This window comes from Triplophysa rosa, linkage group LG10 (genome assembly GCF_024868665.1).
Source record: "Triplophysa rosa linkage group LG10, Trosa_1v2, whole genome shotgun sequence".
In the NCBI taxonomy this organism is placed as follows: domain Eukaryota; kingdom Metazoa; phylum Chordata; class Actinopteri; order Cypriniformes; family Nemacheilidae; genus Triplophysa; species Triplophysa rosa.
The window spans coordinates 6,258,928-6,279,172 of NC_079899.1; the positions used below are offsets into that span (position 1 = coordinate 6,258,928).

General features: G+C 45.2%; 1 protein-coding gene across 3 annotated transcripts in view; it reads right to left on the reverse strand.

The window, feature by feature from the left end:
• Window positions 1–16,907: 16,907 nt before the first annotated feature.
• alk (ALK receptor tyrosine kinase) overlaps window positions 16,908–20,245 on the reverse strand; it is a 613,816-nt gene continuing 610,478 nt past the window's right edge. For all 3 annotated transcript variants that reach the window (XM_057343307.1, XM_057343308.1, XM_057343306.1), the window contains one exon: window positions 16,908–19,912. In XM_057343307.1, the coding sequence (XP_057199290.1) occupies window positions 18,956–19,912 (957 nt within the window). In that variant the 3' untranslated portion in view covers window positions 16,908–18,955. The remainder of the gene's footprint in view (window positions 19,913–20,245) is intronic.

Sequence of the window (20,245 nt, forward strand, 5' to 3'; positions counted from 1 at the left end):
TTCTAACATGGCATTACTGCACAGCATGTCCGGGGAATGTATCAAGTCCGAGCTGGATTTATTTACAGTTCCACCGACGCAGACGGTTCTTGAGAAAAACACCTATTTAGAAGTACCGCCTTTTTCCGCTATATCAGACTCTGCGCCATTGGAGTTTTTTATCGCAGGGACCGGAGAAGATTACTTGGACTTAAATAATACGCTACTTTTTCTAAGACTTAAAATAACAAAACCTAACGCGGCGACATACCTGACCCCGCATCGGTAGGTCTGATAAACTATCCCGGAGCCACCATATTTTCACAAGTCGACGTGAATCTTGGAGACCGTTTGATATCGCAGAGTTCGAGCACCTACCCTTATCGCTGCATGATCGAGTGTCTTATGAACTACAGTAAAGATGCGTCGGAAACGATTTTCACATCAGGCCTGTTTCACAAGGACGAGGCCGGAGAGATGGACGAGAATGACCCGTTAGGCAATAACGAGGGTCTGACGAAAAGGTCGAACTACACGAAGGGTGGTAAGGTGGTAGAGCTACTAGCGCCCATTCACAGCGACATTTTCTTTCAATAAAAATTACTGTTAAACGGTGTCGACGTTAAAATACGATTGATCAGAGCCAAAAACGAATTCTGTCTGATGAGAAGCGACGATGTGGCCTACAAAGTAAAAATCATCTCTGCATCCCTATTTGTCAAGAAAGTCAGCGTGTCACCGTCTGTGAGACTGGGGCATGCCCAGGCTCTGCTCACCGCTACTGCAAAGTACCCTATAGACAGAGTATGCCTCAAAACCCTGTCTATACCTACAGGATCCCGCGTTTCGAATCAAGAAAACTTGTTTTTAGGAACGCTGCTGAAATCAATCATTCTGGGGATGGTCGATAATGACGCCTTTAGCGGAGCGTATGATAAAAACCCGTTCGCTTTCAATCATTACGACATGGAGTTCCTGGCCATCTACGTCGACAGTCAACAAGTGTCCGCCAAGCCGCTACAGCAGGATTTCGATTCAGGAGCCGTGGCGCGCGAATATTACCAGCTGGTGATGTCTACAGGGAGACATCTGAAAAACCACGGGCTCGCGTTCGATAGAGGTGAGTTTATGAATGGCTACAGCCTGTTCGCATTTAACCTAACACCCGACGAAGAGTGCGGACAGCACCTGTCGCTCGTCATGTCCGGGAACATAAGGCTAGAAGTGCAGTTCAAAAAGGCGCTAGCTAAGACCATTACGCTAATCGTTTACGCAGTGTTCGATTCGATCATTCAAGTTTCAAATTGCAGACAGATCCTGGTCGATCATTATTGATCTATAAAATGAACACTTTACAGCTCACGACAATCATGGACAAAATTTCGCGTAACGCTCATTTTCTCGGTGTTCTCGCATGCGATCAACTACCCGAAAGACCGATAAGCCGATAAGGTCGATCACCTTACCGGCGATGGCTATAATCAACACTCACGCTTCGGAGCTACCGGGCGAGCACTGGTTAGCCGTTTATTTAGGTCGAGAGGGATCCGCGTGTTTTTTCGACAGTTTCGGGAATCAGCCCGACGATGAACGTTTTCCCCGCACCATCAAAAACTTTCTAGTAACCAACATCTCGGATACGAGGTATTCGACCAGACGAGTTCAGGATTTTACATCAGACGTTTGCGGACAGCACTGCGTGTTCTTTCTCTATCATCTAGCCAAGGGTCTCAACTATAACGATGTGATGGGACTGTATAGCGATGATTATATTAAAAATGATAAAATGGTGTCGCTCTTTGTGAAAAAATTATGGATGAACGGACTTCATGAAAAATCGTCTCGATGCATTCTGTGTGTGCAGACCTGTAATTCTTTTGCATGCATATTCAAGTAATAAACATACATTGTACGACTAAATAAAAACTCTTAAAGACATATGCTTTTTAAATTGTTTTTTATTATCGAGTTTGTCCATCGGGTACACTATTAACGTCAAAATTCTAGCCACGCGCTTCTATCCATAGAAGGGGAATGAAATGGTGATTCAGAAAAGGCATATCGAGGCGCTGACGCGCGTGATTGCTTCCTGTTTTTTTTAGAACGAGTTACTGGAGCGGTGGGTCGCAAAGGCGTGCCTCTTATTGAATTAATAGCGCATCTAACGTGATGATTCGGAACAGTAGAAAACTGTATTTTTAATTCGGCGAAGGTCCGAAGAAACTCTGTCCATCCTACCGGTCTTCTGTCATCCCTAACCTTTTGCGGGTTGGTAACATTTTTTATCAAATCCAGCATGTGCGACCCTGGTATGTTGCTCCCCCTAAACACAAACTCCCCTGTCGAGCTCCACATAGACGATCCTTTATCTTTAGACATTTTTTCTAATATGTAGCCACTGTTTTTCACGCTTCTCGACGGCATGTTTTTCAACACTTCGTGCAGGAGGAGGGGTTATGTACGGTGCAGGCCTAGGAGGTCTTTTCAGAGGTCTGTTCAGAATGGCCGTACCCCTGTTAAAAAAAGGATTCAGCATCGCTAAGCCGCACCTAAAAACGGCTGCTAAAAACATCGTGTCAGATGTCGTCACGACCGCCCTGTCGAGAGCTCATAAGACTCAAGACGGATCGGGTCTGATGGTCATGGCTCGTAAACGTATGACTAAACCGCCGGGGGTAAGGAGGCGTGGTTATTCGATAAAGAAAACAAATAGCGGCCTGAAGAAACGCTCAGTAGCGCAAAGAAAGCGTAAGAAACCTGTTAAGCGAAGCAAGTCGGCTAAGAGATCCGTAAAGACCATATTCTAACATGGCATTACTGCACAGCATGTCCGGGGAATGTATCAAGTCCGAGCTGGATTTATTTACAGTTCCACCGACGCAGACGGTTCTTGAGAAAAACACCTATTTAGAAGTACCGCCTTTTTCCGCTATATCAGACTCTGCGCCATTGGAGTTTTTTATCGCAGGGACCGGAGAAGATTACTTGGACTTAAATAATACGCTACTTTTTCTAAGACTTAAAATAACAAAACCTAACGCGGCGACATACCTGACCCCGCATCGGTAGGTCTGATAAACTATCCCGGAGCCACCATATTTTCACAAGTCGACGTGAATCTTGGAGACCGTTTGATATCGCAGAGTTCGAGCACCTACCCTTATCGCTGCATGATCGAGTGTCTTATGAACTACAGTAAAGATGCGTCGGAAACGATTTTCACATCAGGCCTGTTTCACAAGGACGAGGCCGGAGAGATGGACGAGAATGACCCGTTAGGCAATAACGAGGGTCTGACGAAAAGGTCGAACTACACGAAGGGTGGTAAGGTGGTAGAGCTACTAGCGCCCATTCACAGCGACATTTTCTTTCAATAAAAATTACTGTTAAACGGTGTCGACGTTAAAATACGTTTGATCAGAGCCAAAAACGAATTCTGTCTGATGAGAAGCGACGATGTGGCCTACAAAGTAAAAATCATCTCTGCATCCCTATTTGTCAAGAAAGTCAGCGTGTCACCGTCTGTGAGACTGGGGCATGCCCAGGCTCTGCTCACCGCTACTGCAAAGTACCCTATAGACAGAGTATGCCTCAAAACCCTGTCTATACCTACAGGATCCCGCGTTTCGAATCAAGAAAACTTGTTTTTAGGAACGCTGCTGAAATCAATCATTCTGGGGATGGTCGATAATGACGCCTTTAGCGGAGCGTATGATAAAAACCCGTTCGCTTTCAATCATTACGACATGGAGTTCCTGGCCATCTACGTCGACAGTCAACAAGTGTCCGCCAAGCCGCTACAGCAGGATTTCGATTCAGGAGCCGTGGCGCGCGAATATTACCAGCTGGTGATGTCTACAGGGAGACATCTGAAAAACCACGGGCTCGCGTTCGATAGAGGTGAGTTTATGAATGGCTACAGCCTGTTCGCATTTAACCTAACACCCGACGAAGAGTGCGGACAGCACCTGTCGCTCGTCATGTCCGGGAACATAAGGCTAGAAGTGCAGTTCAAAAAGGCGCTAGCTAAGACCATTACGCTAATCGTTTACGCAGTGTTCGATTCGATCATTCAAGTTTCAAATTGCAGACAGATCCTGGTCGATCATTATTGATCTATAAAATGAACACTTTACAGCTCACGACAATCATGGACAAAATTTCGCGTAACGCTCATTTTCTCGGTGTTCTCGCATGCGATCAACTACCCGAAAGACCGATAAGCCGATAAGGTCGATCACCTTACCGGCGATGGCTATAATCAACACTCACGCTTCGGAGCTACCGGGCGAGCACTGGTTAGCCGTTTATTTAGGTCGAGAGGGATCCGCGTGTTTTTTCGACAGTTTCGGGAATCTGCCCGACGATGAACGTTTTCCCCGCACCATCAAAAACTTTCTAGTAACCAACATCTCGGATACGAGGTATTCGACCAGACGTGTTCAGGATTTTACTTCTGACTTTTGCGTACAGCACTGCGTGTTCTTTCTCTATCATCTAGTCAAGGGTCTCTACTATAACGATGTGATGGGTCTGTATTGCGATGATTATATTAAAAATGATAAAATGGTGTCGCTCTTTGTGAAAAAATTATGGATGAACGGACTTCATGAAAAATCGTCTCGATGCATTCTGTGTGTGCAGACCTGTAATTCTTTTGCATGCATATTCAAGTAATAAACATACATTGTACGACTAAATAAAAACTCTTAAAGACATAAGGTTTTTACTTGTTTTTTATTATCGAGTTTGTCCATCGGGTACACTATTATCGTCAAAATTCTAGCCACGCGCTTCTATCCATAGAAGGGGAATGAAATGGTGATTCAGAAAAGGCATATCGAGGCGCTGACGCGCGTGATTGCTTCCTGTTTTTTTTAGAACGAGTTACTGGAGCGGTGGGTCGCAAAGGCGTGCCTCTTATTGAATTAATAGCGCGTCTAACGTGATGATTCGGAACTGTAGAAAACGGTATGCNGCGACCACCGCGTCCGTCCGAGGCTTGACGTTGTCATCGGTACCGATCGACCCGTCTTTATGATCAGCTGCAGAGGGTTGTGGTAACGACTGCGTTACAACGTTGCCCTCTCGATCCCCTTGCTTAACAATCGCCAAATACTTTGTCAGGATATTCGAGTAGAGTTTAGCTTTCTCATACTGATCCATATTAGGCCTCAGTAAAATATTCCTTATGGACGTGTCCAGATCGTTTTCGACGACTTGTTGAATGTCCTCGCGAGATTTTTCAGATTTCAACCTGTCCAACTGGTGACGAGGCACCAAATACATTTTCTCTGCGTGCTCCATTCTCAGCCTGTTTAGAAGCTATTAGGCTGGAAATAAAGGGGACAGCCACGCTCAGGAGCGGGAAAAGAAATCCACCCTTTTGGTTGATAATGCGTTTCTTGGTTGATATGCCAATTTTTTTATCGGAGACCAATTTAATTTCGGCTTTTCTCCTTTTCAGCTTGCGATAGTCTTTGGCGCTGATTGGAATCGTTCCGTATAAGATGTTAAGAGCTACTTTGCAGAGCGTTAGAATCAGTTCGTCGGAAGCCGATTGTACAATAAGACGTCGCTGTTTCAGCACGGGTAGATGTTTACAAAGCCGCGCTGACATGACGAATGATTAGAGTCTTCTTTTTTTAGAGATAAACCACCTGGCGGTCGGAAAGCAGCCCCGTTCTGAGCGATATTGTTCGGGAGTTTTTGGTTTATAGTCTATCATAAATATCCAAAAGGTGACTGGTTGCTCGTGATAACACTCCATAAAGTACTTTGCATTTCCAGGATACATTTGACGACCTAGCACGGCCACCTGGTTGGCGTCGCGGGGTTTTTAAACAAAATAAATAATTGGTGTTTAAGCTAATGGTTGGCCCTCATGTTTCTTGTCAATATTTTCCCTTCGCATCAGCATTGAATTCTCCTCTGAATACAATGAACAATTGATAAGCACCGTTCTGTTATGTTATATTGTTGATGTTGGATGGTTAAATTGGCGTTCATTTGGTTTGCATTTCTTGGTTTACACTGGGGCTTCTTGCATATTATACTCGGTATAGATAAGTGTTTAGTAAAGGGATAGGGATAATGTATAGCTATCATGTTTTATTTCAGCTTGTGGTTTTGACAATTTATTATGGTACTTTTCAGCGTTCATATTACATAGGGTTGCAACTCGTACACTTGTAAAAATAAATCGTGGTTCAACCTTTATTAGCATATCAATTAAGCTAGCACATTTTCCCAAAGTTTTTACAAATATATACTGGTTGGCTGGGAATATGGGATGGTGTTGATGGACCATTTGTAGATTCGGGATTGCTGCCACTGATTGAAGGAATCAACATAAGTAACAATAAGCCATTTGATGTTCCCCTGATTATGCTGGATACAGTAGCATAAGTAGAAAGTTTAGAGGTATTATATATTGGATATGATATCAATTAAAGTCTGGTTATCAATTCCCACTTTTGAACCTATTTCTTTCCACAGTGAATCTTGCTTGATCTCAATTCCTGTAACCAACCTATATTCTATAGATTCGTAAGGGTCTCTACTACAGTATATGTATGGCACCAGTATTTTAATAATAATCAAATTGATGGTTTTTGCGATATAAAATTGCATTTAAATCTTGCTCTATGTGGCAGTCTGTTCAAATAACCATTTGTGTTTGAATGCATGCATGTATGTATGCTTTATATAAATTGTATAATATGCATGATGCGTTTATCTTTGTATGCTTTGTATAAATGTAAAAAATGAGGGGTTCCCCAGCTCAGCTGAATCTCGGTTCTTCTTTCTCAGGTTTCTTCGTCATCTTATTAAACATCTTATTGAGTTATTCTCACAGCCTACAGCTTGGGGGAGGAAGTACAATATGCTTTGGAACAATATGTATTGTAAGATGAGCTGCACAAATAAATTGAATTTAATTGAAAACATCTGAAAAATGTTTCTTTCAAAATTGTCAATGTTGATCCTTCTTTGATATATTAAAACGTAGATACCTGATATCAACAGGCACAGAATGTGTAGTATAATGCATTTGTTCTTAAACAAGCCAGGGCGTAACCATCCTGAACACAGCAAATAAAACAACATAATGGTAACATTTATGTTGAATTTTGTACATGGTCCCTCACAAACAAATAACTAAATAAAACAACCCGTTGTTTGTTTGAATGTAAGTCAGTGAGCATGAAACATGATACTGACCTCTGACCTGTTGACATACTGTACAGTCAGCTGTAAACAGACAGCAGCACGGTCACTTCCTGCAGAACGTTGCTGTACTTTCTCTCATTGTAACGGTCTAAAAATAACATGACACCGAGATGTCCGGTCCAGGAAATGACACAGGAAAGCGGCCCGAGAAGAGGAAACAGACAGTTGAGCCGATCACCACATAATGACATAATCAAACTATTGTCTTTTTTTAGTTTTCTGGCATTTCAGATGCCGTTGTAGCCTGACGTAGCTCCATGTTGAACTGGGATCGGTGATGTGGGAAATGCATTAACCCTGCGCTCTCTGGTCGAGGAAGAGGAGTAGTCCCGCGGGACAGTGGCGCTGCGTTCTGCCAATGTTATTTCCCGGACAGATTGCACACTTATTGCATTTTGACCTGTTTGGCAGCCTGCTATTGATTTTTGAAGCATTACAGCAATATCGGGATGAAAGGCTTTCTCAGAGGGAAGGCTGCAATAAGCTTGTTTGGTAGCTCTTCTCACTTCCTCTGGCTCTGCTGTTTCTAGTTGATAAAATAAATTCTACGAAAGTCTGAGAAATATTGCTTGGCACGTGGCTTCCTCTTTGGACCGGTGGGAATAGATTTTAATTCGGCGAAGGTCCGAAGAAACTCTGTCCATCCTACCGGTCTTCTGTCATCCCTAACCTTTTGCGGGTTGGTAACATTTTTTATCAAATCCAGCATGTGCGACCCTGGTATGTTGCTCCCCCTAAACACAAACTCCCCTGTCGAGCTCCACATAGACGATCCTTTATCTTTAGACATTTTTTCTAATATGTAGCCACTGTTTTTCACGCTTCTCGACGGCATGTTTTTCAACACTTCGGCGACCACCGCGTCCGTCCGAGGCTTGACGTTGTCATCGGTACCGATCGACCCGTCTTTATGATCAGCTGCAGAGGGTTGTGGTAACGACTGCGTTACAACGTTGCCCTCTCGATCCCCTTGCTTAACAATCGCCAAATACTTTGTCAGGATATTCGAGTAGAGTTTAGCTTTCTCATACTGATCCATATTAGGCCTCAGTAAAATATTCCTTATGGACGTGTCCAGATCGTTTTCGACGACTTGTTGAATGTCCTCGCGAGATTTTTCAGATTTCAACCTGTCCAACTGGTGACGAGGCACCAAATACATTTTCTCTGCGTGCTCCATTCTCAGCCTGTTTAGAAGCTATTAGGCTGGAAATAAAGGGGACAGCCACGCTCAGGAGCGGGAAAAGAAATCCACCCTTTTGGTTGATAATGCGTTTCTTGGTTGATATGCCAATTTTTTTATCGGAGACCAATTTAATTTCGGCTTTTCTCCTTTTCAGCTTGCGATAGTCTTTGGCGCTGATTGGAATCGTTCCGTATAAGATGTTAAGAGCTACTTTGCAGAGCGTTAGAATCAGTTCGTCGGAAGCCGATTGTACAATAAGACGTCGCTGTTTCAGCACGGGTAGATGTTTACAAAGCCGCGCTGACATGACGAATGATTAGAGTCTTCTTTTTTTCGAAAGATAAACCACCTGGCGGTCGGAAAGCAGCCCCGTTCTGAGGCGATATTGTTCGGGAGTTTTTGGTTTATAGTCTATCAATAAATATCCAAAAGGTTGACTGGTTGCATCGTGATAACACTCCATAAAGTACTTTGCATTTCCAGGATACATTTGACGACCTAGCACGGCCACCTGGTTGGCGTCGCGGGGATTTTTAAACTAAATAAAATAATTGGTGTTTAAGCTAATGGTCCTGCTAGATTTCCCTTGAACAAATAGATTCTGAACAATGTAAACAGCGCTGAGATTACGATGATGTACATATTGCGTAAAAACCTTTTGAATTTCCTTGTTTACACTGGCTTCTTGCATCATATCATCGATTATCAGAAGACATGTCTTATCAGCAGGCAGTAAATGATCGTCATTCAGACTCTGTGGTATTCCTTCGACAAATTTAATATTGTACAATTTAAGCAGTTCATCATACAGAGGTTGCCAACAATCGTACAGAAAAACAACGTGTTCAACCTTTTTAGAAATCACATTAGCAGCATTTTCCAACAAAAGTTTTACAAAATAAGACTTTCCTGAATTGGATGGTCCGCTGATCACGCATGAGAACGGATGCTGAAGTCTGAAGTCAAAATCAGAAACATCACTCATGCCCCTGGGATCAGTAGCCATAAGGTACCGTTGAGAAATCGGTCAAAAGTCTCCGTTTATCATACACCACCTTGAACCTTTTAACGACTGACTTGTTGTGCAATGTGAGATGCTTTTTATCCCTCACAATGTTTTCAGTATGGGCCAGGAGGTATCGCGAGCTGTCACGCGAAGTCACATAGCTGTCAACCAGACCAATCAGAGTGTCTAATCGGATGGCTTGAGAATTTTTAGCGTTCAGGGTTATTCCCTTAGCTTTCATGGTCACTTTTCCTTTGGACGTGCGATAACCGTAAGATTTCGGGCCGCTGGAACAGAACTCAGAAATTCAGCGTCCAATTCGCTCATCAGCTCCCCCAGATGGTCGCCAGAGCGGGGACCCAGTCGCCTTCCCTAGACAAAGTCCAAGTAATCTTCTCCGGTCCCTGCGATAAAAAACTCCAATGGCGCAGAGTCTGATATAGCGGATAAAGGCGGTACTTCTAAATAGGTGTTTTTCTCGAGAACCGTCTGCGTCGGTGGAACTGAAAATAAATCCAGCTCAGACTTGATACATTCCCCGGACATGCTGTGCAGTAATGCCATGTTAGAATATGGTCTTTACGGATCTCTTAGCCGACTTGCTTCGCTTAACAGGTTTCTTACGCTTTCTTCGCGCTACTGAGCGTTTCTTCAGGCCGCTATTTGTTTTCTTTATCGAATAACCACGCCTCCTTACCCCCGGCGGTTTAGTCATGCGTTTACGAGCCATGACCATCAGACCCGATCCATCTTGAGTCTTATGAGCTCTCGACAGGGCGGTCGTGACGACATCTGACACGATTTTTTTAGCAGCCGTTTTTAGGTGCGGCTTAGCGATGCTGAATCCTTTTTTTAACAGGGGTACGGCCATTCCGTGCACAGAATGCGGCCTCCCCCCGGAGGGTTCTCGACAGTAAAGAAGCAGTCCTCCGTGCCGCGACTCGGCCGCCTCGGCCGTCGAGTCCCGTGCACTGTCTGCTTCCCAGCAGCCCTTGTCCTCTTCGACACCCTCCAGCTCTGGCATCCCCCACTCAGGCGCCCCCCCCCTGGAGGAGACAGCGAAGAGGAGACCATCGCCCCATCAGCAGCCGCGGTGAAGCGGCCCTCATGGGAAGACCTCAGGGGGATCGAGGATACCATTGGGCCCGACCCCAGCCACATCGCTGGGAAGTCGGATAGGGACGGATCCTGCCCCGTCTCTCCATCTGCTGGCCCCCTCCGGGGGGCTAGCGCCCACTTACTCTCTAAGGAGAGTTTCCTCTCTCTCTGGGTTATCACAGCCGCTCCGACCCGCATACTTCATGTCTCGTTTCTCCCTCGACATCGGCCGTTCCGACGGTTCGTGTTCGAGGGACGGGCATATCAGTACAGGGTCCTCCCCTTCGGTCTGTCCCTGTCTCCACGAGTCTTTACGAAGGTCGTGGAAGCCGCCCTCCTTCCCCTTAGGGAAGGAGGTGTGCGGGTACTAAACTATCTCGACGACTGGCTCAGTTTGGCGCACTCTCGAGATCTGTTGTGTACACACAGGGACCTGGTGCTCCGGCACCTAGATTGGTGGGGCTACAGGTCAACTGAGAAGAGCAAGCTCTCCCCGGTGCAGAGCGTCCTTTTTCTCGGTAGGGAACTCGACTCTGTCCTCATGAGCGGCCCTGCTCACCCCCCGCGGGGGGCGCGAGACCCGCGACGAGGAAGCCCGCACCCACGCGGCCTCCCAGAGACAATGCGACTGACTACAGAGCGCACCCGATCAGTGTTGAACTCCCTGAAGCTTTCGGACAGTCAGCGGTCCCCCTGAAACAATTTCAGAGGCTCCTGGGATACATGGTATCCTCGGCGGGGGTGGTCCCCCTCGGGTCGATGCACATACGACCGCTCCAACACTGGCTACAGAGTCAAGTTCCTTGGAGAGCGTGGCACACCGGCAGCAGGCGTATGGTCACACGCTTTCTGCCGACACACCCTAACCCCCTGGTCTCCATGACCTTCTTGGGGTTGGGGTGCCGTGTGCAAACGGGCAAGCAGTGTCGGGGCGGTGGACGAGCCCCCGCCTGCGTTGGCATTTCAACTGCCTAGAGTTGTTGGTTGTGCTACTTGCATTGAGGAGGCTACTACCTCTCGTGCAGGGCAGGCACGTGCTGGTCTGGTCGGACAGCACAGCTGCTGTGGAGTATATCATTGGATTCGCTCACGGCAGCTAAACATGACTCGCCCGGCGCCTCCTCCTCTGGAGTCAGCAGGTGATCAGTTCCCTGCGAGCCACACACATCCCAGGCATCCTGAACCAGACAGCTGATGCGCTCTCTCGTCAGTCGACACCTCGCGGAGAGTGGCGACTCCATCCCCGCGCAGCCGGCTCATTTGGGAGAGGTTCGGCCAGGCACAGGTGGTCCTGTTGCCTCCCCGGACTCCACCCATTGTCCGCTTTGGTACTCCCTGTCCGAGGCAACCCTTGGCATGGATGCCCTTGCGCACAGCTGGCCGCGGGACAAGCGGAAGTACGATTCCCCCCAGTGAGCCTCATTGCACAGGTCCTGTGCAAGGCCAGGGAAGAGGAGCATCAAGTGGTATTAGTTACGCCCCCTTTGGCCTAACCAGGACTTGGTTCTCGGAGCTAAGGCTCTGACAACAACTCCCCCCTGGCCGCTCCCCCTGGCGAACTGCTTCCCCAGGGGAAGGGGCACGTTACGGCATCCCAGGCAGAACCTGGTCTCCGTGTCTGAACGGGACGAGGAGATCCTGAGTGACCCACCCCCGGTCTGGTTGGGATGTCACTCAGGCTAGGGCTTCAGCCACTGGGTGGCTATACGCCCATAGGTGGTGCCTCTTCTCGTCCTGGTGCTCTTCTCGGCGAGAAGACTCGCGGAGTTGCTCGGTCGGGTACGAGCTGTCCCGTCCTCAAGAGAGACTGGGGAGTAACCTCTCCCCCTCCACACTGGGAATGTATTTAGCTGCTTCGGCCGCTCATCATGACCCAAGTGCTGGGTAGCCTCTGGGACAGCACGGCCTGGTCATTAGGTTCCTAAGGGGCGCGAGAGGGTGACCACCTTCCGCGCTCCGTACCCTCTTGCGACCTAGGTGGCGGGCCTCAAAAGGCCCCGCCCCCTTCGAGCCTCTCGGGGTTGCCGCTCTTTCTCAGTCCTGATAAAGACGGCTTTCCACATGGCACTCACCTCCAAGAGGGTAGGGGATCTGCAAGCACCCTCCGTGTCCACAGATTGCCTAGAACTTGGGGCCGGGATTCTCACGTTATCTTGAGACCCCGCCCCGGCTACGTGCCCAAGGTTCCCACCACTCTCCCGAGAGACCAGGTGGTGAACCTGCAGGCGCTCCCCACCGGGGAGGAAGACCCAACCTATCCGTGTTGTGTCCAGTACGCGCACGGCGCCTCTACTTGGACCGCACGCAGAGCCCAGAAGCTCTGAGCAGCTCTTTGTCTGTTTCGGAGGTCAGCAGAAGGGAGGGCTGTCTCCAAACAGAGGCTGGCGCACTGGATCGTGGATGCCCTCGTTAGGGCATACCGATCTTTTTTCCTACCCATTGGGGGTGAGGCACACCCCTCGTGGGCACTGGCTCAGGGCGCCTCTCTGGCAGACATCTGCAGAGCTGCGGGTTGGGCTATGCCCAACAACTCCGTGAGGTTCTAATACCTACGCGCGGAACCGGTGTCAGCCCGCATCCTGGCAAGGTGTGGGACCGGCAGCCGGTAGGGCATACGCCTGCGGAAGCCCTTCCCCCTCCGGGGGGAGCAGTGGCGATCCCGCCTCACTTCTTTCCCCTCGGGTAAAGAACAGGCATTCCATCCATCACTAAGCACCCTTCCAGGGGACAGGCTGGGCAGAGCAGCCCTGCCCGCTTAGGCCGGGGAACAGTTGAGTTATCTCCCACATAGCTCTAACCGGACCTAGTGCTCCAGACGTGGTAACCCCCCCTCCGTGGGCTGTTCCGTCTGATGTATCCTCATGAATGGTTCCCACCTTGGCAACCTATGACCTCCCCAGGTGGACTCCCACCTTGCGGTTAACTCCTGCAGTCCGCACATTCCTCCCATGAGTTCTCCCCTGATGGTGAGACCATGTGGTGTCTCCACTATTCCTCCTTACGGTAGGTAGTGGCCTCTGCAGCATTTTTCCCCCAGGGGGGGATAATGCTTACCCAGTGGCCCGTACGGTGCCGGGCGGCTTCTCTCCATTTAGAGAACTAGGCCTCCGCCCGTGACGGCCGGTGACAGGGGCTTCCCAACTTTGTGTAAAGCTCTGGGACCCCCTTCCACTCCACTGGAGGTTCATAATTTCGCGTTAGCGTGTTCGTCTGACTCGCCCAGGCCAGTCAACGTCGCTCCACAGAGATTGTGACGCGGCTCAGTGCTGTGGCGTTTTCCATAGGAACCCCGTTCTCTCGGTTCGACACAACGTCGAGAGACCGACAGAAAGGGAACGTCTTGGTTACGGATGTAACCTCGGTTCCCTGATGGAGGGAACGAGACGTTGTGTCCCTCATGCCACAACACTGGCCGCCCACCCCTGCGGTCGGGGGAGGATGCTTTAGGCTCCTCAGACCAAAGGTGAATGAATGAGCACGCCGGCTTCCCTCTTATACCCGGACATTCGCCAATTTTCATTGGCCTTTTCTAAATACTCAGAAGATGATAGGTTCTCAAGACAAACCCCATTCTGTCGGTTCGACACAACGTCTCGTTCCCTCCATCAGGGAACCGAGGCTACATCCGTAACCAAGACGTTATTTGGTATAGGGTCATTCAAATCAACCAGAGGTCCCCGGCTCAAATAGAATTTTCATACATTTACGTTAAATGTAGTGCTAAGGCTGCTTTATCGAAATATTGTAGGTAGCGATATAGTACTATTTTGTCACACTTCATTCTGAAACCCATATCAGGTGTACATTTTCGCCAACCCAACACATATGCAAACTTTCATGAGTTTTCGAGCATGTTTAGGCTCTCAATGATGTGATTTGTTTTAAAGGTAATAACAAATGGAACATCATCAGTTTTCGGGCCATATTTAACAACAGCCCCAAGTTTTCCTGAAACTCAAACAAATATAGAATCCTAAAATAAACTATTCAAGTTTATGTGCCTCAGCCCGATAATTTTTTACATTAACTCAGTGCCAAAACACACTGAAATTATTATGTTCAATGCAGTTGTTTTGGAAAAAGGATACATTTAGATTCAACACTATTTGTTTTTGAGACATTCCCCTTTTAAAAGAAATTTCTTTATTTAAAAATAAAATTATGATGCTGGCATATTGCTCATGTGATTTTCATCCCTCTAATATGTCTCCATATTTCAGGTGAAAATTGTCATTTTTACCCTCCTTTACAAATGAGTGGATTACTTAGTTACTATTCATGGCATTTAATATTTTGGCTTTCATATGATGTTGGTCTTGCTTGTAAAAACAAAAAATAAACAATTTGACCTGGGGAATTTTTTTTCAAAACAATTCAAAAGCTGGTTGATTTGACACTAAATAGAAAACATGAGGAAGCACATTTACTTCTGAATCAGAATCAGAATAAGCTTTATTCACATTTTTCACCATTTGACCCTATTTGACTCTAGAACATGCCTGAATCATCAGGTAAAAAAATCTATTGATGGGTCAGCTGACATCATTTGTTTGATCTATTTTTTCTGGGCCTATATCTGACTCATTAAAGCCTCCAGAGGCTTGTGTAGTGGGGCATTATGCACCTTATCTGTATGCCACCTGGCATATTAAATCGTGTTCTTTTTCTTCAGAAAAAATAGCTCCACTAGTTGCAATCTTTTAAACTCTTACTTTCACCAACTTTATACTTTCACCAACTCTTTCAACATATAGTCATGAGCCCAGTGTTGGTTCTTTATCATTTGTTCATTTCTTGAATTGTTTTAAAATTGACATGGTTGTCTTTTAATTATTCAGAAATTTCTGAATGGGCAGGGTTCTCTGATCTGTTTTTTACATTTGCCATCTATGGATATGCCCTTTTTGCATTCACTATGTGAAGTTATGCAATATAAATCTTACAGAAACTAAAATGTTTTTTTTCTCTATAGAACCTTAACATTTTAACATTGTTTTACATTGCTATTCATTTACACCAGGCGTGTCCAATGTCGGTCCTAGAGGGCCACTGTCCTGCAGAGTTTAGCTCCAACTTGGCTCAACACACCTGTTTGGAAGTTTCTAGTCTGCTTTGTGAGACCTTGATTAGCTGTTCAGGTGTGTTTGATTAGGGTTGAAGCTAAACTTTGCAGGTCACCGGCCCTCCAGGACTGACTTTGGACACCCCTGATTTACACCATTATCCTTATGATGTGTTGGAGAGTTATAATGTAATTTCAGTGAGTTCTGTAATATCCTTGGTTATTCTGTCTTTGATGCATGCCAGAAATGCCCTTCACAGTAACATAATTTCCATGAACATATGAAACATGGTTATTTAAGGAATAAGAAGCTACACGCTGCATTACTTAAAAGTAAAGGAATTTAAAAGAAAAACATATTTATTACTGCAATAATGATCCAATCACATACTCTTAATTATTTTCTTATGTAAATGCAAGGCAGTTTATTGCTTATGACTGTTTTTTGTCCAAAGACCTTTATTAACATTATAAGAGCACATTAAGAAAAATAATGTAATGTGATGTAATTTCCACTTTTGTATATCAGTTATACCATTTGTGCCAAAATCATGTACCCAACATGATCATGTACCCATCAGTGTAGCTCTACTTTATAAAGTATTGTTTTACTAATTTATTTATTTATTACGCAATGTATTATATTCTGACAGAAATTAATACTACACTCTAAAAAAAATGGTGCTATTTGTAAGTGTATATATAAAAGTGGTTCTTTGCTCGTAATCATAGGGGAATCACTTTTAGTGCTATACATAGCACCATTTTTTTTAGAGTATTGCTTCCCTGGCATGTCTAATGTTTCCCACCTGCCCTGTGTCATTATCCCTCATTTGTCTTGCCTTTAAAATGCCCTCATGTTTCTTTGTCCTGTGCTCGTGGATTGTGTGTGTGTACTGTGTACCCTGTACGTGTGTACTTGTGAGTATTACCCTGCCTTGTGTTTTGCCTTGCCTTACCTGACCGTGTTTAGTTTCTTAGTTAGTGTCTGTCCTGCTGTTTTTGCCCCCCACGTGGGAAGTCTTTTGTTTCGAGTTTTGTATTAGTTCAGTTCCTGTTTTACTCCCCCTCGTGGTTTTTTTCTTTGTTTTGTGTAATAATAAAGTTTTATTATTTAACCCCTTCACTGCTGCCTGCATTTGGGTTCTTCTTCCCGAGCATCGTGACACCACTGAAGCACCAAACTATGGTGCTATATAGCACTAAAAGTGGTTCCCCTATGATTATGAGCCACTTTTAGTGCTATATAGCACTATTATTTTGGAGTGTATATTTTACTACATGGATTTTAAGTTTAGGTCTAAGACAAAGATATTAAATAAGTAATTTATTAATTTCTCAGGTCTCATTATTGAATATCAATTTACAGAGATTACAGACACATGATACAATAAGATTTTACAACACTTTTACAAGTGTGGTCACTTTGTCATTGCGAAGAGGAAAATTTAAAAAAGGAATTAAAAAGGGAAAAAATCTTCATACAACACAACTCACTTTTTATTCTCCCAAATCCATATCAGGCAGTTTTTAAACCTCAGACCAGCTGTATCAAAACATACATAAATGTACTATTTATGACATCAGAAAAACATTAATGCCAACAAAAAGCCACCCTCTGCAATTTTGTTGTTTTAACAATTGTTACATACTGTATAAAATAATATTTTAAACATACTTTTTATCATTCTTTGATATTACCAATATAAGACTTGTTACGAAGGTGACAAAGAAGGATAAGGATGAAATAGGATTTTTTAAGACTACTAGTGACAAAAATAGTAGACTTTCTTGGTGAGTGAAAAATAATCCACAAATATTCCTTCATCAAGTACAGCATTTCTTTTTCATAGTACATAAAACAGTACAAAGAAATGTGTTTGATATAGCAGCTTGAGAGAAATGAGAAGAAAGATCTATTTTTTGACATTGACTGTCAAAAAATATATGTGGAAATGGATGCTCTTTTTTTATGCTTTAAATAATTCCTCTACACAAAGAAACAGTAACAAAGACAGATGGATAGTTAATAATGTTTATAATAAAGGGTGTAAGGCCCTTATATACACAAAAATTCATTTTAAAGCCAAATGCCAAATAGAAAAAAATATTAATACCTTATCATTCAAAGTCAAATGCAAGAATTTCATCTTACACAGCCAATGCCAAGGCAAAGTCAAGAGTCATACCACAATGCTTTAATCTAAGAAACAAAGTGTCCAGCTATGATGAAACATGGTTGTGTGGAACTTTATCACTGTAGTGACACTGAGCTTTCAAACAACTTTGATCCCATTTACGAATGTCCTTTCGAAACATAGTATGGTATGGTGTATCATTCTTGGTTGGTGCCGCCATGGAAATGATAACAAAATCAGTGAAAGACTGAGCTAACGTAAATACACTGAGTATGACACAGCAACAAAGGTTCCCCTGCTGAAGAATAACTGAACCATCAAGAGTTTCTTGGTCAACAAGCTTCACCAGAAAGCCATGCTGGTCGGACTACCTAAAATGTGCTGCAAAATCACCTTTTACCAGCCTGGTTTAGATGGTCTTTGTCGCATGTAGCCTATATTTGACAAATCAATTTCTTTCTAATCTGAGATTATCACATACTTTCCTTTAACACATTTCTGTGCTCTTCCTGCTATTTTACAAATAAAACCCTTCTACAGTGCTTTTCATGTGAAGGTCAAAGCAGTGCATGATACCTGTGGTAAGAGGAGCATTGAAGTGTCCTGTGAAAAGGGACTTTACCAGTTGCAACATGTTTCTATTCTAACAGCATGGCAATGGGTTATCACATTGTAGAAAAAGCCACCAACTCACTAAAACACCAGTCCGTTGCTCACACACAAACCATTACATACTATTTTTATTGATTATATTTGATAGATGAAAACTGCAGCAGTTTAAAAGCGAACCAAGTCTGAGAGTGAACAAAATGATAATGAATGGGACAGTTCGCTTTCTGAAGCACACCCATTAATAATTTACATGACCTCCAAATAATAAATGAATAAATAAACAAGCAGGCAAGCAAACATCAACAAACCCATTTTTATTTTTTTTCTCCCCAATTTTGAAAAAATATCATATAATATAGTCTTTGTGAGGGCTTAATCAGTTTTTTTTTGTCTCTCAAGCTTTCAGTTGTGGCCTTCAGAAGAACAACAGTCTTATTTCTGTATGCAAACAACTATCAATCATTCTTTTTCAGTGACTGTGAATTGTAGCGTTTCTTTGAGCTTACAGTATATAACCTTTTCATTCAGTCCTGTCTTTATGGTAAAGCACAATGTAAAAAAGCACAAAGGGTGGATATAGCTGAACAGCACAGTGTTTCGCAGAGTGGGCACTGACAGAGAGAGAGAGACAGCGTGCACAGTCACAGCACAGTAGCATTGTGCCCTTCCATTTTCGGAAGTCTGGAGTCCTGCACCGTTCCCATGGTAACCAAAAGTGGGCGGCTGTCCTCAGGCCCACTAGCCCGAGTTAAAGAGATGGGCCTCTGCTGCCCAGAATGGGGAGGTGGCTGGGGCCCCGGCATGGGCTCCATGGGTAGGCCTTGCTCCTGGTAGCCATAACCGATGTTGCCGCAAGGGAAGCGACGAAGTCTGTAGAGAGGGACTGGAGCTAGGGTGGCTGAATCCAGCAGTAATGGTGCCGGGGCAGGTGGCGGTGGAGGGGGTAAAAGTGGCCGACACATGCCTTGTTGCTGCAGCTGCTGTTGTTGATGTTGGAGCTGCTGTTGGTACTGTTGCTGTTTGTGCTGTTGCTGCAGGTTTAGAGCTTCCGCTACTGTCACAGTCCGGCCTGCTTGTTCCTGACCTTCACCTGGGATCCGTGGGCCGCTTGTCTGCCTCTGCACCTGAGCCTGCTGCCGCTTCTGTTGCTGCTGGAGGAACCATGATCCATAAGTGGGATTCCACAGGTTGGTGGGTTTCCCATTACGGCTCTCCTTTTCTGATGAGTTGGCCTGCATGAAAGCTAAGTTCACATGGCCCCCATCCTGGGCGGACAGGATAGAAGAAGGTTTGGCAGCAGCAATGGGGGTAGTGGTTACTGTGGGGTGTGGGTGGTGATGGGTGTGGGGTTGAGATGGGGGAACAGGTTGGCATTTGTTATCAGAGGATTGGCTGCTCATAGAGGAATGCAAGGAATCTTCGTCTCTTTTAGCCTGCTCGGTGTTGGTGGCAGCAGCAGATGATGCATCCTCTGCGCCCTGAGGGTTTACAAGCAAGGAGGGGGCAGAGGGGTCTTCGGGACGCATGGGTACCCGCTCCTCTTCCTCAGGGATGGGGCCATACTCAACAGGCAAAGGCACATTCACCACATCCGGATCCTTGGGGTGGAGAGGTTGAAAAAGCATTAGCTATACAAACATCTAACTTTTCAGTATGGGGCATGTTAAATTAACGAATTTGATTGGACAAGAAGATGTTGCTTCCTGGGCTGGGTCCTTCGTATAACTACGTCATTCTTAAGAATATATTGCTACAATTCTTAAGGTATAACTTAAGAATGACGTAGCGTTAAGAAGGTTTTGGGAAACCCAGCCCTGTTCAATAATCACAATGGACATGGGAAATTAAGTTGCGTTGCATTTTGGCATCGAGTGTGCTCTGCTGAACTGAATATATACTGAATATTCTGAACTGAATATTTTGGAAAAATA